Genomic DNA, 27688 nt, shown 5'->3' on the forward strand with positions numbered 1-27688 from the left:
CAGAGAGAATTTCGTGGATTATGAAAGTTTTGAAAGGTAGACAGGCCAGGTGTGCACAGAGCACTTAACGTGCCTATGAGTTTCTTGTTGCTTTTTTTATTTTCCCCATCCTAATTTTGATTCCGAGCCCCCATTTCACCACCTGGTTGATGGAAATGCACCTGGAGGAATACACGCAGGAGTGAGCCTTACGCAGTGCTTGTGTGTTAGGGGAACCCCTCTGACTATCTGATCCCGTGCCTGCCCTTGTTGGTATCCGGCCATTATTCCCAGCTACTGGGAGGCTGAGGCAGGAGGACGGCAAATTCGAGACCAGCCTGGGATACACAGCAAGATCTAGTTTCAAAATAAAGTTTACAATTGGATGAAGATATACATGGGCTAGGAATGTGATTAAACATGGGCTAGGAATGTGATTCAGTGCTTGCCTAGCATGTGTCAGACTCTGGGTTTCATCCTTAAAGCTGTGGGAAGAAAGAAAAAGAAAGAAAGAAAGAAAGAAAGAAAGAAAGAAAGAAGAATGGAGGGGAGATGAGAGGGAAGAATTCTGGGATGGATCAGGAAGTCATTTCATTGTTCCCATTTCTCAGGTGGAACCACTGAGGTACAAACTTCAGGTGGTGCTGGCCACAGCTTGGTGCCAGGTCTCTTGATCTCCTGCCCTGGGCTCCCTGATTGTGAACCCTTGGGATTTGCTTCTAATCTCCCCCCTCCTCAGTCTCGGTGTCCTCTGCCCCTAACCTCCACCCTGGAACACCTGCGTTTGTGCTCTGGCTTCTTCCTGGTGGCTCATTCTGCCCAGAGAGCCCACTACATTCCCAGTTTGTCTGTGAGGCTCTTTACAAGGTCTCCCAGAACCTGCCCACCAGTGGTCCTAAAAGTTGGAGGCTCGCTGCCCCTGCACAGGGTACACCACCAGCAGCCCCGAGGTGCCCAGAATCAAGCAGGATTTTATTCACTTGTGTGCAGCCCTGGCCATGGCACTTGTCGATTCTTCTCTCCTTGCTGCCACTGTCCCCCTTGCCAGGGGACTCCACCCTCACAGGGACTTTCGCACTCTGAAGGAACCGGCTTGAAAGGCCAGGGAATCAGGAGCAGGTCCATGAAGGTTCTTGGCTGATGGGGGAGACTGTTAGGTGGCTCAGGTTCAAAGAAGACATTTGGAAAACTGTCATCTTGGCAGAAGGTTGAATGTAGTTTAAATTCAGTGTCGGCCTGCGGCTGCAGAGTGATTTACACGACTGGCCTGGGATCAGAGATTTAAATTTTAGAGTGTGCATACTCTCTGACCAGCCATACAGGGTACACCCCACAAACCTGTATTAGGGGAATGCAGATGTGCAGACACTATACAGGTGGCTGTGCGTGACTGCTATTCATAGCAGAAAAATATTAGCTCCAATGCCCATGAAAATGAGATCAAATTGCGGGGTGGCTGTACCATGTGACAGTTAAAAAGTCTGAGATGGATCTAAATAGAAAGGTCACCAAGATGTGCTGTCAAAGGCAAAGCAAGTCCAGAGGTCTGATTCTGTTTATGTTCACACGCCTGTCCTGTGTCTGAAATAATCTGTATTAAGAGCACATGTGTGTGTGCTATGAGTGTACCTACCGTGTGCCAAGCAGTGCTCCAGATGCCCCACAGGCAGCATCTCCTTTGATCCTCAGAAACTCCTGAGCTGCGGTTACAATTATTGGCCCCATCACACAGAAGAGGAATCGAGGCACAGAGACTGACTTGGGGAGCTGGGAGCCGGGATTAGAACTCGGGCAGTGCGGCCCTGGAGCCCATGCTTTTTTTTTTTTGGGTACCGGAAATCAAACTTATGACCTCACGCTTGCCAGGCAGGTGTTGTGCTGCTGAGCTATATTCCCATCCCGAGCCTGTGCTTTAAACTATTCTCTTTCTTACACCTACACTTATGTTCCTGCATGCACATGCATGTGCACACACACACAGTTATGAGTACATGAAAAGGCATGAGACGCTCCCCTGAATTTGTCTCAAGAGCCATTTGTGGAAGCAGAATGAACTGGGTGGGGGAGACTTAAGAGGACCTTCATTTTCTTTTTGCTATTCATCTGTGGGTTTAGATGATTTTTTTTTGTCTTTTTGAGACAGGGTTTCACTATGCAGTTCAGGCTGGCCTTGAGCTCACTTTGTAGCCCAGGCTGGTCTCGAACTCGCGACGATCCTCCCACCTCAGCCTCCCAAGTGCTGGGATTACAGGCGTGAGCCACCACGCCCGGCTTGGATTTAGATTTTTATAAGGAGATAGATTTTTGTAACAAAAAAGGGAAAAGATTCACGCAGTTATAAAGCTACAGTTCTGCTCTTCCAGCAGACTCCACAAAGCCGTGCATGCATTCTTTTTTTTGGGGGGGGTCTTTTTCGTTTTTTTTTATTGGTACCAGGGATCGAACTCACGACTGCCTGCTTGCAAGGCAGGTGCTTATGCCGCTGAGCTAAATCCCCAGCCCCTCGTGCATGCATTCTAAGGGATGATTGGAGGTGGCCCTGAGACCCCTACCTGGGAACCTGGGAACCCAAGCCCCAGTTCTGCCTCTCGGCCACCTGACCCTGTCTGCACACTTGCTGGACTTGGCACCTGCTGCAATCTGGGCACCTCCAGGACCCTCCGCTGGCCCTCTTATTTGTCTCTATTGGTTTTGCCAGAGCCAGCTGAAACATCAATACCCTGGCTGGGAACTGGCACACACCCCAGTTCCTCTCCTCACCTGGGCAGGGCCCGAGCAGGTGCATCTCATCTCTCTCCTGTGGGTGGCAGCGCCTGCCTGGCCCCCAAGGCAGGACCACGGCTCAAGCTTCATTACAGGAGGGAGCTGCAGATGGCAAGGAAGGTGCACAGCGATGAGGCCACTGCACTGGACAGGCTCTCCCTCATAGAGCACAGCCTGGTGGCCCCAGGAACTCATGTGCACCTCAGGATCTCCTTGGAGCACAGGGGTAGGACCTGGGCTTGGGCTCACCTGAAGTTCACCATGCCCTTGGTCTCTTCTAGCTTCTTGATCAGATCCTTGACTTGGTTCCGGTCCATAGGGACCTTGTTTTGCTGAGGGCATGGATGAGAATGTTACAGAGTTCTCTGCTCACCTGTCTCCAGCGATGCCTGTAACATCTCTCTCCTCTCAGGTCTATGAGTAGCAACTGAGAGGTGAGAGCAGACCCAACCCACCACATGGGGGGATGCAGGAAGCTTCCATCCACAGGTCTTTCCCGGACTCCCCTCTTCTGGGGAGCAGTGAGGCTGGAGCTCAGGATCCAGGGGCAGCAGGTGGGCTCTCCTTTGGATCACGCAAAGTTCATCTTGCTCCCAGCTCTGAGTCCTGGCCAGGCCCTCTTGATCATGGCTCTGGGCACTGAGTGTCTTATTCACCCCTGCCTGGGCCACCCAGAAACCAGAATGTCCTCTCCTGGGACCAGAGCCCTCCTAGGATGCTCTGGTGATGGACCTTCCTGAGTGCATTTCAGGGGGCCTTGAGCATCTTCACTGTGTGGGGGAGGTGAGGGGAATGTGGGATTTCAGGCAGGATAGGACCACGGCCAAAGGTGGGGCTCCTGGGCCCCTTGGGTGGGACGGATGGGGCCACTCCTCCTACTCTCCTTCTCAACCTCCTGGTAGCAATATGCCACGGGGAAAGAGAACTCCAGGTTAAAGGATGTGGTATTTTGGGTAATCAGTGGCACTGGGCACACCTAGGGAAGGACTTGGGCAGGGGCTAAGGGAGGGCCTGGGGTTCCCTCTGGGTCAAGATAAAAGAGGTGAGTGTCCACAGCCAGTCCCAGGAAGCTCAGAGAAGTGTATTTCTGTGGTCTTCCCTGTTCTCCTGCTCCTCCTCCATTCCTTCTCTCGCACTCTCTTATTAGTACATGCTTGCTATGCCTAATAACATTCATCATAAGGAGTTGGTATATGTACATAACACACCTTAATTGACACAAACATACACATGCACACACACACGCGCGCATGCGTGTGCATGCGTACACGCATGCGCACACACTCAGAGCCTGCTGCTGCCAGGACCCAGCGCACCTGTAGCAGAGCTTTCCGGAACTCGCCCACAGGCATCTCCATCCTTCTAGCTGGGCTCAAGCTCCTGAAGAAGTCCACAAGTTTGATTTTGTGCTGGTCTGCATAGCTCTGCAAGAGGCAGGACATCCCTTATCGTAGCTGTCACTCCTCCAAACCCTCTCTTCCTTGAGGTCCCCTAAGCCACCACCCAGCCAGAGAGGCTGAGGGAAGAGGAGACAGCACTCAGAGCCACAGTCTCTCAGTGTTAGCATTAGCAGCTGCTGAAGATCTGGGCCAGACTGCAGGCCACCGGAGCTCCCCCTGCCCCAGCCCACTGAGCAGTGGCTCCATGCGGTCATCCACCCATCAGTTTAACAAGTCCATGCTGTTAGGGTGCCACAGCTCCACCGGGGTCGCCATAGTGACCTTCTCTACACACTTTCCTCGGTTTGAAGTGACCTCTATTAAGACCAGTTATAGACAAGCCCTGGGAAGAGTGGGTGAGCTGTTGGTAGCTCAGAGGTCATAGGAGCAAAGCACAGCCACGTCTGGTGTGGCTGGCCAGACGAGGGACCCTTAGGATCCTCATAGATCCCCACAAATGCACATGTGGAGAACAACTTTAAAAATAAAGTTTCAAGGTGGAAGGTATGGTGCATATTTAAAGTCCCGACGCTCTGGAAAGTTGAGGCAGGTGGACTGCAGATTCGAGCCCAACCCAGGCAGTGTGGCAACTTACGGGGTCCTGTCTGGAACTAAAACATAATGAAAGGACTGGGGATGTAGCTCAGTACAAAGGTCCTGGATTCAATCCCTAGTACTACTATTACAAAAGATTTTTTTCTTCCTTTTAAAATATTACATTGGAAGGCAATTTTAGATTAGTAGAATAAAGAAATTAAAAAATAATCCATAAATCTAATCCTACTATCTTGGCATATATTATCTATCTATCTATCTATTATTCATCTGTCATCTTTCTGCAGCCTCTATTTTTTTTTTTCTTTGTATTGGTACTGGCGAACTCACGAGCCCCTGCTTGCAAGGCAGGTGCTTAATGCCGCTGAGCTAAATTCCCAGCCCCAGCCTCTACTGTTTTACAAATGCACTATACTAATACAATATGAGAACTTTTGTTTTTGTTTTGTTTTGTTTTTGAGATAGAATCTTAGCATGTGGTTGAGGCTGGCCTTAAACTCACTGTGTAGCCCAGGCTGGTATTGAACTCACTGTGTACACTCTTTCTTTTTTCTTTTAGGGTACCGGGGATCGAACTCACGACCATGCGTTTGCCAGGCAGGTGCTTGTGCTGCTGAGATAAATCTCTGGCCCATGTATACACTTTTTCTTTTCTTTTCTTTTTTGTCTTTTTCATTTTTATCGGTACCAGGGATCAAACTCACGACTGCACACTTGCAAGGCAGGTGCTTATGCCGCTGAGCTAAATCCCCAGCCCCTGTATACACTTTTTCAACATCAGGAATATTCTTTTGGGCCCTTGTTTTTGTTTCTTTTCCGTTCCCATGCTCAAAGCCCCCCAGCCCAGTCCCTGCCACACTGGTGGCCACTCTCCAGCATCCTCTGCCTCAGGGAGTCCTCAGGGCGCATCTTGGTCCTCTGCTAGCCTTCCCACATGCTCTGTTTGGGAGACACTGCCTCTCACCCTACCGGGGTGACCAGCTCCGCTAGGTAGCCAGCTCCACTCTTCAACAGCCCCTGCGTCTCATCCAACTCAGCCAGCGTGGACTCCCCTCAGGCTCACTCTGCACGCTGTTACTGACCGCAGTGGCAGGGCTCATGGTGACCCTGGGCCCACTCAGGCCTTCCCAGCATGCTGTCCAGGAGGCACAGGCTGGAGAGCTGGGACTCTCCCAGCACAGAGTCTCCGTGGATCGGTGCACCGACACCTGGATGAGATGTGTGTGTACGAGGGTGGTGTGAGGGGTCTGGCTGGGAGAGGGGCAGCACGGGCAGCTGCAGTAGTGTCCGCAGGGGTGGGTGGGTGGGGAGTATATCTCAGTGGTGCAGCTTCCTGCTCAAGCGGAAGCAGCGATCATCTTTTATTTTCCTAAATAAATTTTGCTGTTTATTAATGAAACATCGACTGCATTCATGCCAGAGTAAAGGAATAACTTCAGGCTCAATGGTGTTAGTTTTGTTAGTGGCCTAAGTTGCTCTGATTGTATCCTTTTCAGTTTAGAGGTTTGGGTTTGGAAGATAGAATATGACTGGGATAAAAGCATGGACGGTGTAAAAGATTCAGCAACAAATCTGCTAGACTTCATGAGTGAGCTGCGTTTCTTCCCTTCCTCTTTTTCCCCTTCCTGTCAGCCTTTGACTTGATAACATTAAATAAAATGTTTTGCAAATAGCATTTCTCTGAACACTTCTTTTAAAAAAAATGTATTTCTTTTATAGCCCCTTGGATGGAATGTGGTTTTATCTTTGTTTGATTCCATTATTGTTATTATTATCATTAACATTATACACTAACACAATACCAGATGTTTTGCTATAGTTTTAGTTTCTAAGTGGAGCCTTTGAGCCTGATGATTTGAGAAAATCCTGTCTATGTTAATTTGACTTATCCTTGTTACCAGGGTTCTAGAGGTGCTCCTTCTACAGATGCTTTGCAGATTCTTGTCCTGAACAAAGAACTGGGCAAGACAAGCAACAGAGGTACAAAGGTTGTTATGGTTTGTGCCTAGATGTCCTCCCAAAGCCTTATGTGATCACGTTGGAGGTGACTGGATGTAGGTGTGTGATGCTGGGGTCAAGGGTGCAAAGCTAGGGTTGGTTCATGGTGAGATGCTAGAGTTAAGGCTGTCCCACCTGGGTGTAAGTGCTACCTGCCCTAAGATAAGGCAGATACCCTGGATAGGAGACAAGGGTCAGGAATAGGGCCACTGTTTGTCACTTGTGAGTTGCTGCCTCCTGCCTTAGGATAAGTGAATTTTTATTTTTATTTTTTTTGGTATTAGAAATTGTACCGATGGCTTTGGTGCTGAGCTACACCCCTAGCCTGTTTTTATTTTTAACTTGAAGGCAGAGTCTTATTATCTGACTGTTTGCCCAGGCTGGGCTTGAATTTGTGATTCTCCTGTCTCAGCCTCCTAGAGTGATGGGATTACACTTGCGTGTCACCAAACTCAGTCCTCATGACATCTTTTGCATTTATCCTTCACTTCCATTGTCATTCTCAGGCAAATTATTCCACGTCTAGCATTTGTGTTCTCTTTGGTTTCCCACTCCCACGCTGGCTCCCTAATCCACCAGAATCAAACTCCAACTCAGAGCAGGAAACCCGAGGAGGGCACCACATCCAGCCCAACCTCTCTCTCCAGTTTCGAATTCCAGGTTTCTCTGTAATAAAAGGAACCACATGGATCCTCCCCGGTATTCCTGTAGCTTTGGTCACTCCCCTTTGCCAATGCAGCTGGACCCCAGTCCCTTAGCTGGCAGCAACCCTTCCTAGAACACCCCCATGCCCTCTGGCTCCCAGAATCCTTCCGGCTCCTAAAGGGCCTCCCATCTGCTTTCTGCAGGGAGCCACTCTTTCCTGCCTGCCCAAAGCTACCAAGCTCTCTAGGTGGGATTCTCATATGTCTGCCCTCCTCACTTCTTTATTATTAGGTGATATTTTTTGCTGGTTATTACTGAACCGATCCTGCTTTTCCAACCAGACTGTTGCCCCGAAGGCAAGGCATATGTTTACACTGCACGCCTGCTTTGGTATTTACCCCATGGTTCTTTTTCTATGCCTTTCTTTCTCTCTCTCTCTCTCTCTCTCTTTCTTTCTTTCTTTCTTTCTTTCTTTCTTTCTTTCTTTCTTTCTTTCTTTGTGCCCAAACTGCGTGCACAGTGGCATCTGTGACTTTGGCTCTACGTTCACCACTCCCTTGCAAAGCAGGTTGCCCCTGCTTCCACCTGAAGCCATCAGGCTCTCAAACACACCAGATGCCCCTTGGCCTTCTAGAACTCTTCATGCAACAATAGTTTTCATGCAGGAGCTTTTTCTTTCGTTCTGGAAACTGAGGCAGACCAATGGAGCAGACCAATCAGGTCAGGGGCACACACAGCAGAACCTGCATCTGCACAACCTCAGCCCTGTTCGTCTTCCCAGATAGCACCCAGGAGTGGACGCCTTTCCCACCATGGACAATGAACTCTTTTTTTTTTTATTGGTACCAGGGATCGAACTCACGACTGCCTGCTTGCAAGGCAGGCGCTTATGCTTCTGAGCTAAATCCCCAGCCCCGAATCATGTTTTTTTTTTTGGCAATGAACTCTTGAGTGGCCCTGCTCACGGCTCTAGGAGGCGCAGCTCCCTTTTCAGGTCTAATGTTCTCAGATTTTTTCATAGGTACATCTATTTCCTGTGACTTTCAAGAGACAGTGTAAGACTGGAGCCAGGTGCAGGTTAGAAATAAAGGACTCAAATGTCTTTCTTTAGCTGAAATCACCTAACAGCCATCCCTATGGATGCCCTTACCAGTCATCCGAGAGACATTGCCAGACATTACTTTAAGAACTTTGGGGCAAATTAATTAACTAAACTTCCAAAGCAGCTCTACTTGGGCAGCTACTGTTGTTATACCCGTTTTACAGGTACAAAGGCTGAGGCCCAGAGCGCCTCAGTGAGTGGCCTTTGAGCTTACTGAGGGCCTTCATGGTAAACTCCATTCTGGGCCAAGCCCCATCCACTTCAGCCAGAGCTCAGCAATTCTCTCTTGGGAAGTCAGAAGCACTACTGGGGATCCTATATCCTCAGGGAATAACCCTTGTTATAAAGGTTTGCATAGACGCTTTGGGGAGGGAAGCGCTGGGGAGGCTGATTTGAGGCTGGAGGTGGAGCAGAAGGCCGCACTCACCTGGATCAGTTTCATGGGTCTTATCCGCAGGGAGATGGCTTGTTTCTTTCCGGAGAGGCTCTTCACTGTGTCGTACAGCACTTCCAGCTGCGGGTGGGCAGCGTATACCCCATCCAGGATTTTTGTAAACTGTTCGGTTACCAGCACATTCTGTAGCAGGGACAAATGGACCCTGGTGAGGATGCGGCCAATGTGTCATCTCCCTGTCCAACCAGACCACTCCTTGCTAAGATCAGAAGCTCTGTCTTTTCCCGTTTGTCTCGCACCGAGGCTCCTCGATTGGGATAGTTCCGATGCGTTAGAGCTTGTGGATTGTCTGTGGGTTTCCTACATGACTGTGGCCAGGTGTGTATGTTGAGTGCTGGTGGTTTATCACACGCTGCCAGCTCAGCTCTGATCTCAGATGGACAAGATAGGACTATCAAGTTGGGAGGCCGGTCCTCAAACGCGTACCCTGAGACGTCCATTTGGATGTGAGTGTAGTTCTTCAGGGTGGGTCCCCGGGGAGAACACCCCTCCTTTCCAACCAGCCTGCCGTGGCCCCAGCAAATGGGAGCTCTCCTTTGGAAGTGCCCTCAGAGCTGGTGGCATAGGGGGAAATGTCTCCTGTAAAACAGTGCGTGATCAAACCTGGCTTCCAGCGGCTTGCTCAACCTGTGCCAGCCCCTTACACGGGGTTCTGATTACATTTTGTTTTTTAAGATTTTTTTTTTTTGTCTTTTTCATTTTTTATCGGTACTGGGGATCGAACTCACAACCGCCTGCTTGCAAGGCAGGTGCTTATGCCGATGAGCTAAACACCCAGCCTCTGATTACATTTTGCCTTCTCAAATATTCAACTCATGCTTGCAGGACAAAGACTATGGACATTCTAGAGCAGGAGCAGGCAGGAATTGCAGGGCTCTTTAGACTTATGGCAGCATAATTGGCGAAATGACAGGAAAAGGCCATGCTGTGGTTTATTTCTTTTTGTCTTTTTCCTTTTTATCGGTACCGGTTATCGAACTCACGACTGCCTGCTTGCAAGGCAGGCGCTTATGCCACTGAGCTAAATCCCCAGCCTTTGTGGTTTATTTCTTAAGGGTCATTTATTGGAAACTTGGTGTCTGGGGTAGAGATGAGGGATAGTGAGATCTTTCAGGGCTGGACGCTAATGCAAGGTGGTAGGGTCACTGGGGGTCACTGGGTGATGCGTCTCTGAAGGGAACTGTAGTTCTCTGGGACTTCAGTCACAAAGGAGCAGGACTGGCCCCTCCCTGGTCTCTGTCCTGCTGTCCCATCCTGTGACCACCCCGTCTCACAGGCACTCCAGCCGGGGCCGGCCATCAAGTGATGCAGCCAGGGTGGATCACTTACAGAAATGTCAAGCTCTTCCATCACAGACTTGGGGTTCCTCTTGATGGCCAGGATAAGCAAAACAGCCCCATCCATACTTATAGGGTTCAGGAAGAGCTGTGGGAGGAGAGGTGAGACAGGAAGAGGCTGAGACAGAGGCAGGAGAGGCTGGTTTAGCACACAACTTAAACTTCTTCCCTCCTCTCTCTCTGCAGTTCTGTAGTGCTGAGAATTAAATGCAGGTCCTTGAACATGGTAGGCAAGTGATCTACCACTAAGCTACATCCCCAGCCTTTTTATTTTACTTTGAGATACAGTCTCATGGAGTTGCCCAGGTTGGCCTTGAATTTACAATCCTCCTGTCGCAGCCTCTTAAGTAGCTCGGATTACGGATACGTGCCACCACATCTAATTTGGGGCAGTTTCTTAATCTTATTCAGTTCAGGTTCTCAGGAGTCTCCTTGGTGTCACTGGGCACCGAGGCTGGGTATTCACATGACCTCAGAGGCACACACACACACACACACACACACACACACACACACGGAGGGGCATTCCCAGTTCAAGGCGAGACTACCTTCAGCACTTGGAGGGTCTCGTTGGACTCCAGTCCCCGGCTGAGCTTGGAGGCCCCATCGTTGCTGATGTTGTTACTGCTGACATCCACGTGGGTCAGGCAGCTGTTGAGTCTGAAGACCTCCCCGAGGGCCTGCGCCCCTTCATTGCCAAAGCCGTTCATGGACAGATTCAGTTTCTTCAGGGTCACGTTAGACTCCAGGGAGGGGAAGCAGCACTAGCATCAAGGTCACGTGTGGCCCACCCTTCCTACTGCCCCAACTTCTACAGCTCTCAGTGGTCCCGGGAGTGACAGATCTGCCTGAGCCGTCCAGATCCTTCCCAGCTGGGCTCAGAGACTCAAGTGGACTTGAGACTCCTTCCTTTTGGGTTCTGATCATTCCCTACTCTTCAATTAAACTGTCCTCTTGGAGTGTTCCTAAAGATACCACCCAGGTCTCAGCAGGTGGGATCTATACAAAGTTCAGATGCAGGAAATGCGGGACACTAGCAACTCAGAAAGCATCTGGGGAGAGCTCAGCGTGCCCTCATCAATGGTGACCCCGAGGAAGAGTCAAGATGGTGGCATGGGAGGCCCTGGTCACCCCCACCTGGGCTCAGCACCACCCCTCAGAGAGCACCTTACCCGCAGACCGCTGCACAAGGCCACAGCTCCCTGAATGTGGAAATGATTCCAGCTCAGATCCAGTGACTCGAGCCCTACGTTGATGCCTGGGAGGGAGAAGGGGGTCACCCCGGCACCCCTCACATCCAAAGAACTCTGCCTCAGAGTTCACAGGACTGCTCAGTGTCTCACGAAGTAGAACACTTGGGCAACAGTCTTCAGTTATTCATTTAAACACAAAACCGTGAGAGAATTCCCAGTGTTAGGAAAGATCATATTATCACAGGTGGCAAGTAAGTTGGCGCAGTCTACTTGGCAAAGATTATGTGATCACAGATATTTTTCCATTAAAATGTGTACTCCATCTCTGAGACTGCCTGAGTACACGCATATTTTACTGATAAAGGTAGACTTTCATCTGGTGGATTATTACGCAACCATTAAAATAAATGCAAATAGCATGGGAACCAACTTCTAGGGCATATTTACAGACATAGTATACCACCCCACACAGTGTCCTTTTTATCAAGAGCCTTGGTGGCAATAGTGACCCTGAAACTTGGCTCCCAGGCAGCCTCAGGGACGCCGTCAGCTGAAGGTGGGAGGCATCAGGCTTGTTGGAGATGTGAGTTCACATGGAGATCATTTTATTATTATTATTTGAAGATGATTTTGCTGGGTGCTCCACAGCACTGGGAAACTTCTCTATTTAAGCACATTACCGTCGTATTTATTTTATTTGGGAAGGGTGGTATTCTGGGATGCCACTGGCTATTCTGTGACGGCTTCTCTAAGGCATGTAAAGCAGAATGTGCCCTGCAGACTGGACACATTTCCATCCCACTAGGTACTGCCCAGTCCTCCACAGAGCCTTTATCTAGCTCCCAACTGCAGCGATGACAGTCACAGACTTTAAACCTGTGGCTTTGACAGAGGATGAAGGAGATCTTCATGTTGTTTTATTTTGCATTTCTTTAGTTGTGAGGTTGGGCAGTTGGATTTCTTCTTTCGTTGCCCATATTCCTTGGTTATACTTATATATATATTTTTTTGTTTAAGAGATAGGGTCTTAGGGGCTGGGGATTTAGTTCAGCAGCATAAGCACCTGCCTTGTAAGCAGGCAGTCGTGAGTTCGATCCCCGGTACCGATAAAAAGACAAAAAAAAAAAAAAAAAAAAAAAAAAAGACAAGAGACAGGGTCTTGCTATGGTATGTTGCCCAGGCTGCCCTCAAACTCTCAATTCTCCTCCCTCAACCTCCCAATGCAGCTGGGACCATAAGTGCATCACTGCAGCTGGTGATCAAAAGGATCTTTTATCAACAATCTGAACACTGATCTTTCATATTTATGCAAATGCCACAAATAAGCATTCCTTGTCTGTTGCTAGGTTTAAGGCTGTCCATAGTGTATAAACAAATATAACCTATATATAAGCTTTAATATATTGCTGCCAAACATATGATATCTTTTTTTAAAGATTGAGTCTTTCAATGCAAGAACAACTTACTAACTATATAGCCTATGCTGGCCCCGAACTTGGAGTGATTCTCCTGCTTCAGCCTCCCAAGTGCTGGAACTACAGCTGTGCACCACCACACTCAGCTATGAATTGTTTTTGTTGCAGTTTATTGTCACTGTGCCACATAGGCTCATCCTTGGTCTCCTTCAGGCCAGCAAGTTGTATCTCTGTATGTTCTAATCATTGGAAAGGTTTACTTCTCACATTTAGGTGTTTGCTTCAGTTAAAGCTCATTTTGGGGACACTGTCCAACACTTTTATAATATAAACATTCAAAATTAATTTAAAACTAAAGTGAGATTCAGCACTGATAAGTGAGCTTCCCCCAGCTCCCCCTCCCTTCTTAGGAACATACCTAACATCTGACCCAGGAGTTCCCCTCCTTTGTCAGAGAATTCATTGTGGCTGAGATCCAGCTTCTTAATTCGGTAATTGGACTAGAGGAACAAACAGGGGAAAGGGAGATTATTTTTCTTTTCTGACTGTAAATCTCTTACTCACTTATGCCAGAGAAGTATGCTGGGGGGCTTTCAGGTACCAAAAACTAGATGAGCCAGAGTTCATAGGCTGACAAACAATCTAAAACAATCTTTCTCTCCTGCCTTGTCTTTTTATTGTTGCAGTGCTAGGGATTGAACTCAGGATCTCACACATAGTGGGCAAATTCTCTACCACTGAGCTATATCCCCTGCCCTAAGGTGAACAATTTGTTAACTTTTTGTGTAATAGGTGATGGCTGCTGGGAAAATTTGGTGCCATCCTGAAAGTCTACCATTTGCTGCTTCTTTTGCTGGAATTAATAGAGGCCAAACATTCATCAGCTTCTTAAGCCATGTGGGTAGCCTTGTATCACTCTGACCAGAACAGTCCTCAGCTCACCCCAAGCCCTGAGGAGCACTCCCCTGCGACTCAGCTGCATCCCTGACCCCTTACCGACAGGGCTTGGCATAAGAGGGCTGCAGATTCCTCCTTGAAGTTATTTCCTGTAACGAGGGAGCTGTGTTAGCAATGCACTGCTGCTCACGTCATCACCTGATCAGTTTTCTTACCCTCAGAACAACCAGTCACTGGAAAGGTGGCAAGAAATTAAAGCAAATATGTAGACATAAGCAAGTAGGAGGGACTGTTTGCCATTTCCTTTAATGCTCCTAACTTCATCTGACCTTCAAGTATAAATACCTGTAGCTCAGAAAGAATGCTTAATATTTGGTTGTACAAACAAGTATATATTACAACTGACATTTCTTAGAAGAAAAAATAAGAGGAAACAAATATCTGAAGAAATGTTCTACTTAGTACTAAGTATTGAGCGTCTATTCAATAGATGTTCATCCAATAGTTCAACAACTTAATAGTAATACGGAAATATAATGATAATAATTAATATTATTGAATATTTTTTGCTAGATTTTTAAAAAGGCATTTTAGCTTTAAAATCCTCACAATCACTGTTTGACATGAATGATAAGATTGCTCTTAGAAAAACGAGGCACAGAAAGGTTAACCTTGTCTAGTGTCAAAGCTAGGATTTGGAGCCCAGCACTCTGACCTCAACAACCCTGTCCTGAACCATCTGATTGACAGACATCTTGCTAATAACCCTGTGGAAACAGTATAGGAAGGTGGTCTTTTGGCAGCGTTGTAACCTGTTACAGATTTCTTAAGGGGAAATTCAGAAATCAATTTTTATAAATCCACAGAAGTGGATAATCTTTGTATTCAGTAATTATACTTTTGGTGTTTATCTAGAAATACTAGAACATCTGTCCTTTAAAAGATGCATGTTCAAGAAAGTCATTTTTGAAACAGTAATTGAAAGATTGAAAGTTGGAAATGACCTAAATTCTCCCCATGTATAGTGATGTTAAATAACCAATGTTATATCCAAAACATTGAATACTACTCAGAAAATGAGTAAATCTATTTGTTCTTCATAGTAATTAATCTAGACCTGGGGTGGTGGTACATGCCTATAATTTCAACACTTGGGAGGCTGGGGCAGGAGAGTCCCCATGAGTTTGAGGCCAGCCTGGGTTCCACAGTGAGTTCAAAACCAGCCTAAACCACATAGCAAGACCCTGTCTCAACAAACAACAAACAACAAACAATAAACAAAAGAACAACAACAACAAGAAAGAAAGAAATCTAAGAAACTTGGACTAGTTTCTTTCTTTTTAGAGAAAATTTCTTTTTTAGAAATGTGCCACCTTTCTGGTGACACATAATATTTATATTAAAAAACATTCTGTATGTTTTCTTCTGGTTATTTCTAATATCTTCTCTGTATCGTCTTCCTTCATTTTTTCCTCTTTTTCTTCCTTGTGTACTGGGGCTTAACTTAGGGGCCTTCCCATTAAACTACACCCAAATTTTTTGAAAAAATTTGAAATAGGGTTTCATTGAGTTGCTAGGTTTCCCAGACTGTGTCCTAAGTGATAGGTTGTATGTTGTGTGTGTGTGTGTGTATATATATATATATATATATATATATATATATAGTGTGTGTGTGTGTGTGTGTGTGTGTGTGTGAGACAGTCTCCATATGTAGTGCACCCTGTCCTTGAATTCACTATGTAGCCCAGGCTGGCCTCAAACACATGATGATCCTCCTGCCTCAGCCTCCCAAGTACTGGGCTTACAGTCATGTACCATCATGCCCAGCTTCCTTCTCTATATCTTAAGGGTTTTTTCAGTGATATATCTGACTGTGGATTTTTAAAAATTTATCCTTCTCAGGACTTGCTAGGATTTCTGTATCTGAGAATTCTTCAATTTAAGAAATGTGTTGGCTATTATTTATTCAAATATCACTGTATTCATTCTGTTCTTTTGAAACTCCTATTAGCTATATCAAATCTATTCATTTTTTATATTATTTAATCTTTATGTTCTCTAAATTGTATCTGTTTATACTAAGAGGTAGATAAAATAGTTTCTTCTAATTCTAGTCACTTGTATCTAATATATTGTTGAATTTATAATTTCAGAAACTATGTGTTTTTTACTTGTTTGTTTGATTTTTTGGTACTGGGGATTGAACTCAAGACCTTGTGCTTGCCAGGCACTTACGCTGTTGAGCTAAACCCCCAGCCTTTTATTTCTTGATAATGTTGAGGGGAGAAGCCTTTAAAAAAAACAGTGATTTGCTCTCTTGTGTTTTACCTTGCATGGTTTTTTGTGTCCTTAATCCCAGAAAACATATTTGATGGTTGGGTATAAGATACCTTGTCTTGCCTATAGTTTCAGTTAAAGAGCGTTGCCTCTATTCAGTCTGGGTGATGAGTTACATTCATTATCTGTATCTGCCCGTTGTATGTCCTGGAGTTCTCAAAGTTCCATCCTATATTGCTTGTTGAGTTTGACAGCTCTTGTGTTTTCTTGTTTGCTTTTGCAGCTTTGAACTATGAAGCCATTAATGGGGCTTTATTTATGGGACTCTCAAGAGCCTGAGACCTCCAAAGGGTCCTATTCTCATTAGCACAAGACCATTTTTTATGTTCATTTCTTAGTTAGGGATTCCAGGACCCTGCAGATAGCATGAATCTGCAACCCTGAGTGAATGCAAGTCTTTAGGTACCAGAATTCTCATGTGGCTTTTCCCTCCAGGGCACATCCGTAGTGAACAGTTTTAAAATAGGTATATATCAGAGAATCCAGTGGAAATAACCACCATTAAACAGGATAGAATGATAGTGAGGTACAGTGTGTTTTCATAGAGTGGTCAGAATATTCCATCATGGGGCTGGGGATTTAGCTCAGCGGCATAAGTACCTGACTTGCAAGCAGGTGGTCGTGAGTTCAATCCCCAGTACCGATAAAAAAAAAAAAAAAGAATATTCCATCATGGAGGTGACATCTGAGCAGAGCCATGAGAAGAGAAGAAAGAGCAGAGGTCATGTGAGCCATAATCACACATCTGTGGGTGGAGATGCTCAAGAAGAGGAAAGAGTGTCCCAAAGCAGGTCAGAGTGGCTTGTTGAGGAAAGCAGGAAGCCGGTGAGGCTGTGGGGATGGAAGGATGAATGTGCAGCAGGAGGAAGATACAGTATTCTGGTCTCTGAGACCAGAGAGAGATGGTCAGGTTCAACTAGATTCTGGGTTCTCTCCGTTTTGCTTCTCCCACTCTCCCGGAGGATTCTCTGCCTCCATTCTGTGATCTCACCTGAAAGTTTAAGTTTCCAGAGTGAAGAAATATTTTTCTGGAGGAAATCTGAGATGATCTTGGCCCCCTCCAAACCCAGGTCATTGGTGGAAATATTCTAAAAGGCAAGAACACACTTGGCTAGGTACAAGTCCCGGTGAAGGGCACTCGTTAACAAATGAGGGCAGAGTGGGGCTCACCGAAGGAGCAGGGTTGGGGCTGGGGGAGAAGGCTGAGTTAAAGGATTAGATGGGTAAGGGTCACAGGAAGGGCTGACGGGAGGGAGGCAGGAAAACCTGGTCCCTGTCTGGCTTCTCTGGTGCCTGTCACGAGGCCTCTGTGTTGCTGATGTTGGTTCAGTGACACCCCGCTTCCAACCAGGTCAGCCCTGATGCTTTAATGAGCACATTGTTTTGTTTTGCAACACAAAGCAGCTTCATTGGGAGAGTTTGACTTTGGCATGAAACAATGAAAAAGTGAGCTTGCAGTGAACACTGTGTAAGTTCCATTCACCGATTCACAAAGGGTAATCCCTTTGCCAGAAGGGATAAAGTCTGACACAGTGTGTCACAGTCCTATCAGGCTAGTGGAGCAGACTTTATATAAACCAGCCAGTGTCATCTTATCTGGTTTCCTCCCTTTCTTAAAATTTTTATGGTGATAAAATCATATAACACAACATTCACCATTTTGGCCATTTTTAGGTGTACAGGTTATTGGTATTAACCAATGGTTGCACAACCATCACCAACATCTATCTCCAGGCATGTTGTATTTTATCAAATTACTTCATGCTTTTATTTCCTTTAGGGAAGTTTACTTTAAGACAATCGTGCAGAGGTGAATGTATCCATTTAGGGGCTAATGTGGTGCAGACAGAGTCAGTAGGATTTTCTGCAGCTACAGAGAACACAGGCCCCCGACCAACCTCTGGTGCATGGCCCTCCTTGAGCGGTCGCATCTAGAGGGGAGGAGCCTGCAGACTGGAGCAGACACTCTGAGGCTGACCTGGGCCTGACAGGGGATTGTGGCTTGGCTTGAGTGGGTGGCAGGGGGAGGCAGTGGGGCAGGCACAGCACCAGCTCCTGCAGATAGTAGTTCTCATGCAGCATCTCCACCAGGCTCAGAACGCCCTCCTTCATGATGCGGTTGTCTTCCAGCTCCAGTCCGATGATAGCTGTGTTGGACTAAGGATGCCACAGCGGAAAGGAGAAGTGGTCAGCTCCTCGCCCACTATGGTTCAGAACTCATCCTCTCACTTGAACAACCCAGTTATGGGAAGGTGCTATGGTTCAGGTGTGGCTGTGGCCCAAATGTTCATATGTTGGAGGCGTAGTACCCAAAGTGGCCATTTGAAGAGTCAATGGGACCATTAAGAGGTGGCGCCTAGTGGAAGGTCAATACTGACCCTTCCCAGTGTTCCAATCTCATCACGTCATCGCTTCCTCTCACATGCCCTCTGTCATTATGATGCTGGCCTCCAAGTGGCCTTCACCACAGCCAAGCTGATGTCAGTGCCATGCCCTTGAATGTAGTGAGTTAAATAAACCTATGTCTAAAGTGACCCAGCTTCAAGTGTATTGTTATAGTAATGGAAAATGGACTAATACAGAAGGCTTAAAGGTTCAGGCTAAGAGCACTGACGGAGTGCAGAGGACTAGGAGAGTGGCACAGAGGGTAAACCATCCCACGGAGTTCTGCTAAAACACTGTGCTTTTCTGGCAGAATCTAGAAGAGGGGCATTCATCAATTAAATACCTGAAAAGCAAGAGCCACAGGAACAGTAAGTAGATTCTAACCGTGGAGGAAAATGGATTGTTACCTACCGCAAGATGGAGGGAGCCTGGATACATTTACCAAGGGAACACAAGCATAAAGATTCTTGCAAAGAGGTTCTCTAAAGCATTTGCATTCAAATCCTGTCTAAGAGCTTTTCTTTTAGCTTAACTTAGTTTACCTGACACCGCCCCGCCCCCAACTGCCTTGCAGAGCTAGAGATGGGCTCCAGGCCTCACACATGCTAGGCAAGCACTCTACCACTGATCCTCTGATACTCTCTTAAGAAGAGGCTGTCTCAAGCCTGTTTGGAGGGAGCTGGACTTACATCTTTAGTAAATATCTAAATCAAGCTACTCTGCATTCCTCTTGAGAGCGAGATGAGAGGGAGTGATTCACATCACAGCATAAAAGACCAGGGTTAGCTCTAATCGGAGCTTTTGTTTTTTCTTTCTCCCCCTTGTTTTCAATCTAAATGGTGTCATAAAACAGGTACATCTTCAGATTCAAGAATTTTCAAAGCCAATCTGTATTAGGTAGTAACGAGCCTTAGAGCCTGTCTCCTCTCTCAGCAAAAAAGGAAATGTGACAGTTGGAGCTATTGTAATACAGAACGGTAAGCACAGGCTCTTGCCTTTGGCCCTTGGCTGGGTGTTTGCTTCCTAAATGGGAACAAGGTCCAGGACTATAGCAGCCTACTTCTCAGAGCTCAACGGGAGTGCATGCCCTTGGGGAAAATCATGGCCCCACTATGGCCCCCAAGAACAACCTAGGGTAGGTGGCCACAGAGATTGCCCTTTTAGGCTTCAAATGAATCTTGGGCCTGCCACTTTGTCAATCATGCAGGTTCCATGTGCTGCCTCCCCCAAGCACGCTTACCACCAGGGCTACAGCGATAGCCTTGGTACCGAGGGGGCCCAAACCGTGGTGGTTGAGATTCATGTACGGCTCTTCTATGTTCCGGAGGAAGTAAGAGACAGGCACCACATCCACTATTTTGCAGGCCTCCAGGTACAGCTCCTTTTGTCCAGTGGTGAAGGACTTCTCAGTATCTATGGAGAAAGACAGGGTGAAGTCAGCTTTGCCTTATCTTCCCTGTAGCATCAGGCAATATTTCTGATTGGAATGTCTTCTGCCAGGGATCTGTCCTTATGGGTCTATGCTCTAGATGCAAACACCAGTCCTACGGTCACCCAGTGGCTGGAGAGGAAAACACTGATCCCAGATAATGCTAAATGGGTGTCTTGCTTTGGATAAAATGTAAGGCCTCTGGTCTTAAGCCCAGGCTTTCCTATCAGAGATGAGTGGAACACCCACATCTCACCCTCCCAGGCTGGCTCATTACCAGGGATATCTGGAGGTCCTGTCTTCTGCCACAATGGGACAACCCCAAAAGGTAAAGACAGTAGGCACAGAGCTGGGGACTTTAAAATTTTTCCTCTTACTGATACTAGGGATTGAACTCTGGGATAGTCTATCACTGAGCCTCATCTCCATCCTTTTTTATTAGTATTATTTTTTTCATTTTGAGTGAGTCTCACTAAGGGACCCAGGCTGGCCTCAAATTTGCAATCTTCCTGTCTTCACCTCTTAGAGTGCTGAGATTACAGCTGTGTTACTGTGTCCACCTTGGAGGCTTTTCATGGTTGAGGAAATCTCTGTTTCAGTTTCAATTTGCTAAGACTTTTTGAATAGAGTATTGCCAAAGGAGATATGTACCAAGAAAAAGCCTATCCAAAGATGGCAAATCAGAGTCAGACAGAAAAAAACAATTTTGCACCTGAATGAGTCTCCCTGCTGTCATCCTTTCCTCCCCAATGACAAATCTAGCCCCAAATGACACATGTGATCAAAGATAAAGCCAGTTTACAGAAAAAGGGACTCTACCTCTTCATTTCCATCTTTTGGGTCTCTTATTTCTTAGACTTTAGACCAGCCTGACTCATGACCAACAGGCATTGGGTCTCCGTGAACTTGGGCCCCACAGCTGGTCCCCACTAGGCAAGTCCAGTCACTAGCCAAGCTTCTTGTGGTCAGCTGGCATCTACATGTGCATCTGTTTTCCCGTCAGATCCCAGGGCCTTTAGCCAATGCATACCCAACATTTCGAATGCAGATGAGAGCTTTGCTGGGGAAAAGACAACTTTACAGGGAAGCTGGTTTGGTCAGGACTCTGATCTCTTTTTAGAATGGCCACATGGCAAGATTTCTCAGCATCAAAACTGCTGACATTACTAGTTGGAAACTTCTCTGCTGCAAGGGGCTGTCCTATGCATTGTGGGCTCTTTGGTAATATTCCGTGGCTTGTACCCTCGAGGTGCCTGTGCCCTCTAGGTACTATTAGCAGTCCTTCATACCATAGTTTTCCAAATGTCCCCTGGGGTGTACATTTGCCTCTGGGCAAAACACTGTTGAAACAGAAACAGCCTGTGGTGTGTGAGCAAAGCCCGAGTCCATCCATCCATCAGCTTCTGCAGACTTACCTGCTGTGTGCTTCTCTCCTCCGGAAGCCTTCCTGCCCCTTCCCAGCATCTCTGTGCCAGCAGCAGGGTACCAGGAGCCAGAGCAGCTGAGCTCCAAGTTCTTCTCAAGATAGTGTTTTGGCAGCTGTTAGAGATTCTGGGGGCGTGGTGGGTGTTGTAAGGCAGCCCCTGTTTCATCCTTGGGACCAGTTCTACTCTGACCCTTCACGCTGTCTCTTTCTAGCTGTATTCACTGTGTTGTCACTTGCTAGAGATGAGATGGCAAGGAGGCACAAGACAGAGCAGGAGCCGGTGCTGTCCGCTGCCACCTCCTCCCATCAGGTAAATTTGGCTGTTGAAAGCAGCACGAGTGACAACTTTGAAGAGGAGGAAAAGTCAGAAAGAGACCAACAGGATGTCTGGGGATAGCAGGGAGGAGGTGTGTGTATAAGGGTAGTTGTATGTTTACTATGGTGGGGAGGTTTATAAGCGAACTCCACGTTCATAAGCTTCACAGTTTAATTCCAAGGTCAAAGAGCGCCCCCCCCCCCGGGTGGGGGTGGGGGGCTTTTCACTGCCTCTGCCTAAGCACAAGGGCACGGGCAGGAAGTGTGCCTGGGGCGGCCTGAGGTTGTCCCATCTGAAAGGACCAACATTATCCTCTCCTCGCTTCACAAATGTTCTTTTGGTACTTTTTGCTTTGGGAAACTAGGTGTGTTTTGGGGGGAGAAGATAGAGGTGTTTCGTGCAGTTCAGTAGGCTTAGATTTGTCATAGGCTTTTTGAGCAGGGGACAAACGGACTCTAAGGTGATCACAAAGTCACAAGATTTCAAGATGGGCCACAGAGACACTCCAGGGACCCAGAATACTGGGCATGGAGGGCAGATCAGGGTGGGTGAAGCTTGGGCTCAGCCAGCATGACTTGGCCAGCTTCTGCTGGCCTTGGGCAGCTCATATGAGCTCTTTAAGACTCAGTTTCCTATTGTGAAAAAGGCTAGTAGTAATCTCTTCCTCCTGGGACTGTGGAGAAATCGCACAGGATGCCACATGCGGAAATGCTTAAGACAAATGGGGAAAGCCCTGTGCGCTGGATCAGCTTACAGCAAGCTGATGTGGGACGCTCCACGAGGCAGGTCACAGCTGGCAGGTGCAGCTGCTGTCCACAGCCCACCTGGAGGAGGATGTGCTATAGAATCGTGCACTGGCCTCTGCCCTATCCCCTGCAGGACAGCTGTGGAATGGAACCAGATTTCTAATGGAACCAGATTTCTCTCCTCTGAGGGAACTGATGAGCCGGCTACTCCAGCCCCAGAGGCCCACTCTCACCTTCAATCTCCAGGTCCGTTTCTGAATCCTCCCAGGTGGGTTTCTCTTTCTCGACAGTGGGGGAAGCCTCGGCCTCACAGTAGAGCATGTCATCGCTGCTCTGGAGTGCTACCTCAGTCTCAGTCTCATCTGGAAGAAAAATTCCACTCCTTGACTCTGTGAATGACACCCTGGTGTTGGGTATCACCTGTTATTGAACTTCCTGGCTCCCCACTCCCTTCCTTTGCCTCCAAGGTGTAGGCTGTAGGCTGTGTTCACCCTCCAGCTTTGTGTGGCAGCCTTTCCAGGGTGACTCTGTTCTACAAATCCTTTCTTCCTGACAGTGCTGCCTCAGGGGGCTGTGTGGCAAATGCTCCCTTGTTTACCCCCGGGAGAAAACCAGCTTTCTCTGACCCCATTCGTGTCTGGGGCTTGTCTTGCTCATATTTTTCCCTTGAGCTGTTTCAGGGTCTGCAGGTGCTCTATCAGGTAAAAGAATGTGTTTCCAAGTCCAGGCTTCCTCAGGCTCAGAAGGAGATGGTGCAGGGGGAGGTGGGTAGGAACCCGGTAGGTAGGTACTTGAATCAAATGCAAAGTAAAGTGGATCAGCAGCAGAACAGGACCAGGACCAGGTGCAAGGGACAGAACTGGCTTCCTAAGAATTTGATCCAGTTTTTCTTCCTTCCAACCCACATGGTTTCTGTGACCAGAAGGAAATTTTCCTTAGGTTAAAATTCATTGAACTTTAAAATTAAAAAAAAAAATTAGTACATGTTTGCAATACATAATGAGTACATTCGTTGTGAGGAGTTGGTACATGTACATAACACATCTCAATTCTTTTTGTTTTTTGAGACAGAGTCTCGATATGTAGTGCAGGCTGATTTTAAACTACTGTGTAGCCCAAACTGGCCTCCAACTCACAGTGTTCCTCCTGCCTCCGCTTCTCAAGTGCTGGCATCACAGGTGTGCACCACCATGCCCAGCCTAACACACTTTACTTTTTTTATATCTCTCCCTGTCCTTTCTTTTACCCTTCTCTCCATCTCTTGGTCCTCTTCCATTTGCAAAAGATCTATCTCTGGGCTTCTTATTATTTGTCTTTTATTTTTGTCATTAATTTATTTATACCTTGGATTTCTCATAAGAAAAATCATGCCATATTTAAATTTGGATGTCTGACTATTTCACTTAGCATTACGGTCTCAAGGTGCATCCATTTTCCAACAAATGACTCAAATTATATCATTTTTATGGCAGAGTAGTACTCCATTGTGTATCAATACCACATTTTATCCATTCGTCTGTTAATGGCAGACATAGACTGCTTTCAAGACTTAGCTATAGGGGTTGTGCTGCTACAAACATGGGTATACATGTCTCACTGTAATATGGTGTCTTTAATTCTCCCGGGAAGATACCTAGAAAGGAAATAGCAGGTTCAGATGGAATTTCTAGCTTTTGTTTTTGGAGGAATCTCCATAGTGGTTTTCATGGTAATTATGCTAGTTTACATTCCTACCAACAACACAGAAGGGTTCTCTTCCCCCACAGCCTTGCCAGTATTTGTTATTTGATTTCTTGATGATAGCCAATCTTTCTAGAGCAAGATGGAATCTCAGTGTTGTTTTATTTTACATTTCTCTAATGGTCAGAAATGTTGAACAGTTTTTCAAATATTTATTGGGGATTTGTATGTCTTCTTCTGAGAAGACTATTCAGTTTTATTGTCTGTGCTTGATTGGGTCTTTTGTTTTGGGGGAGTGTAACTTTTTTATTTATGTATTCTAGATATTAGATTCTGAGGAAGAGCTGGCGTTCCCCCCCCCCATCATGTTGGTTTTCTCATAATTCTGTTGGTTGGTTGTTTTGTTGAAGCTCTTAAATTTGATATAATCGCATTTATTGATTCTCAATGCTATTTTTTGTGCAATTGGAGTTCTGGTCAGAAAATTCTTGGCTATGCCTGTGTTGAAGCACATTATCTATTTTATCTTCCAGAATATTATTTTTGTTTTACTATTTACATCTTTGATCTAGTTTGACTTTAGTTTACTACATGGTGAGGGATATGAGTCTAGCTTTAATTTTCTGCACGTGGATAACCAATTTTCTTGGCACCATTTGTTATCTTTCCTTGTGTGTATATTTCAGAGTCCCTTTGTCAAAAATCAGATGGAAGAATGTGCTTGAGGTTGTTTCTGCGTTCTCTTATTTTGTTCCATTCATACACATGTCTGCTTTTGTGCCAGGGCCATGCTGTTTCTATCATTGTAGCTTTCTAATATAACTTGAAACCTGGGACTGTGATGCTTCCTGATTTGCTCTTATTTTCCAGTATTGCTTTTGATATTCTGGTTCCATATGAATTTTAGGAGTGTTTTCTCTAGTTGTGTGATGAATTCTGTTGGTATTTTGATCATGATTACTTTAAATCTATATAGTTTTAGAAGTATCACCAGTTTGACAGTATTGGTTCTGCCTATTCAGGAACAGGCTAAGTCTTTCCATTTTTTTCTCATTCCCTCCTTCCTTTCTTTACCTTTTTTTTTTTTTGATACAGGTTCTTACTATATAGTCCAGACTGGATTTGAACTCACTATGTATCCCAGGCTAGCCTCAAACTTGTGGTGATCCTCTTGCCTCAGCCTTGAGAATGCTGATATTACAAGCATGTACTACTATTCCTGATGTGTCTTTTCATTTTGTTTTTTTTAATTTTATTTTAAAGAGAATAAAACCAAGCAAAATAAAACCAAATAAAGCCAATCAAAACAATGAAAGTGATATAGGACTTCAAAACAGGATAAAAGGAAATCAACAATTGTCTTGTTTCTAATTTTAGAAGAAAAAGCTTTCTGTTTTTCACCATTTAATATAATGATGGTGATAAGTTTGTTATAAATGGCTTTTATCAGACTGAGATAAAATCCTTCTACACCTATTTTCTTCAGTGTTTTTAATCACAAATAGGTGTTTTTTTTTTTTTTTTTTTTTTTTTGGTACAGGGGATCGAACTCATGACCCCATGCTTGCAGCAGGTGCTTATGTCACTGAGCTAAATCCCTAGCTAGGTGTTAGATTTTGTCAAAGGGTTTTTTCTGTGTCTGTTGAGATCATCATGTGATTTTTGTCCTCTTTAAATTACATATTATACTTATTGATTTGGTATGCTGAATTACCCTTGAAATTGCTTTTTTTTTTTTTTTTTTGAGACAGGGTCTCACTATGTAGCTCAGGCTGAACTTATAGTATAACCCAGGCTGGCCTCGAACTAGTGGAGATCCTCTTGCCACAGCCTCATGAGTGGTGGGATTACAGATGTGTACCACCATGCCCAGCTTGAAATTACTTTAATCAAACATATGTGCCTTGTGACACATGATGCTGGGGGGAGGAGCAGAGCTTTTCTTACATGGACCCCCCACACTTAATAGATATTTTTTCAATGGGTTTTTTTATTTGCATCCAGCCATGGGCTCCTGAGAGCCATGCCAGAGGTCGGAACTGAATCCTCTGGCATCAATAAGACTCAATGGCTTTGTTTTGAAATGATCCAAAAGAACATGGTCAGTCTTCTCTTTGGGTAGGTGAACATTTCTGGGAGAAGTCCCAGATTCTGGGATGGCAGAGTTCCTAATAAGTCCATGCATGACTATGTCTTAGTACTTGTCTATATACTCGAGCCCCAACATTTATTTACTAGCCTGTGAGACAAGGTCTACTGATGTGAGGGTGCAAGGATCATAGGTTTGGTGGTTTAGAGACATACAGCAGCTGAACTGCCAAACTGCCACAAATGCCCTGAAAATGTGATATTTCTAAGTTTCAGTTTCCTCATTGCTCAAACAATTTTAGGATTTTAGGGCATTCATCCCCTGGGATGCTGGTAAATATTTAACCACTGGCTCTCTAGGAAAACAGACAAACCAAAAAAACAAAACAAAACAAAAAAGCCCCAAAACCACATTTTGTTGTATAGGTCAATGAATATAGTGTAAATGTTCCCCAAATGACTGATTTCTAACTACAAAGGTGATGGCAGTCAGCTCACAAAATGAAAATAAAAGTTGGCTAGAACCAAGATGAGCATCTGCAGCATGGTACCCAACTGAATGGTCTCACTGTTTGCCCAGCCCTGAACCCAGATCAGTGTACACATTATCCTGGTTCTTAGTTGAGAGAACCTGGCAGAGAGAGAAGAGGCTTTGGGGCCCCATGGTCACTGGGTGCATGCTGCACTGCCTAGGAGGGCCCCAGAGGTGAGAGGGGGATGTCTTGTTCACCTTGTGTTTCATCCTCAAGAGGCTCGTCATCATCGTCCATGCTGCAGGACTCTCTCGAGGGCTGCTGCCTGCTTCTTGTCACCTCTCAGCTGCTTCCCTAAAAAGCCTGCCTGTCCATTCACCTCTGCCTCAAGCTGTGTGTCCTGGCCTCGACTAGGCAAATCCCAGGAGTGCCTGAAATCATCCCTCTGTCCCAGTGAGCTTTAGGGAGAGAGGGCTTTGGCAGGGGGAGGATGTGCATGGACTTGACTCCAACTCAGTCTGGGAGATGGAGTGACTTCCCCAGCTCATCAGGGAGAGTGGCCAGCTCTATGCCTGAGAGCCCTGTCGAAAGGATGCCCACTTGCCCGTAACTTTGTGACTTAGGAGCTATTTGATTTCATTCTCAACATTCTGTGACCTCATGTGGTCATTGTGATCCACGCAGGCGGACTTGGCAACGGTGGGTCTCCCGCCCTCTTGGTGGCTCTGGTGGCCAGTCATCTTTTTCTCACGTGACTGCTGGGGCCAAGCCCAGGCTTGGCTGTGAGTGTCTGGGTGCTGTGTGGGGACCTCTCAGTGAGGCCATATTTCTCTCTGAGTCAAGGCCAAAAGCGAAGCCCCTAATCAGTGACCGTGAAGAGCTACCACCATGTTCCTCTCTCAAGATGGTTATGGTTCAGGTACCAAGTATTTCAGTGATGGGTGAAGTCAGTTTTCTTCCACCCAGTTTTTCCTTTTTTGTTTTCCCCTTGGGAGGGCATCCTCCACTTAAGAGCTGAAGATCAAAAAAGC

At 46.2% G+C, this 27688-nt stretch overlaps 1 protein-coding gene across 1 annotated transcript; it reads right to left on the minus strand.

The window, feature by feature from the left end:
- Positions 1-833: 833 nt before the first annotated feature.
- Positions 834-27280, minus strand: Lrrc74a (leucine rich repeat containing 74A). Its single transcript, XM_063240901.1, has 15 exons — positions 26915-27280; positions 22650-22778; positions 19740-19912; positions 18164-18271; positions 17106-17202; positions 13877-13926; positions 13299-13380; positions 11445-11530; positions 10821-11015; positions 10265-10360; positions 8909-9058; positions 4059-4166; positions 2992-3074; positions 2740-2844; positions 834-1246 (listed from the first exon to the last, which is right to left on the minus strand). The coding sequence occupies exons 1-14, from the start codon at positions 26952-26954 to the stop codon at positions 2832-2834; spliced, it is 1410 nt and encodes a 469-aa protein (XP_063096971.1). The 5' UTR covers positions 26955-27280; the 3' UTR covers positions 834-1246; positions 2740-2831.
- Positions 27281-27688: the final 408 nt, after the last annotated feature.

Source organism: Cavia porcellus, unplaced genomic scaffold (assembly GCF_034190915.1).
Source record: "Cavia porcellus strain 051 isolate PalLab524CR breed Dunkin Hartley unplaced genomic scaffold, mCavPor4.1 scaffold_31, whole genome shotgun sequence".
Lineage (NCBI taxonomy): Eukaryota > Metazoa > Chordata > Mammalia > Rodentia > Caviidae > Cavia > Cavia porcellus.

Bases quoted from the DNA above. Each gene is read 5' to 3' on its own strand.
- Lrrc74a (XM_063240901.1), bottom strand. From the start codon at position 26,954: ATGGACGATGATGACGAGCCTCTTGAGGATGAAACACAAG. The intron at 18,272-19,739 runs GTAAGCGTGCTT...TGGCATCCTTAG, and splicing joins CTATCGCTGTAGCCCTGGTG to TCCAACACAGCTATCATCGG. The intron at 11,016-11,444 runs GTAAGGTGCTCT...CCCTCCCTGGAG, and splicing joins CCTTGTGCAGCGGTCTGCGG to TCTAACGTGACCCTGAAGAA.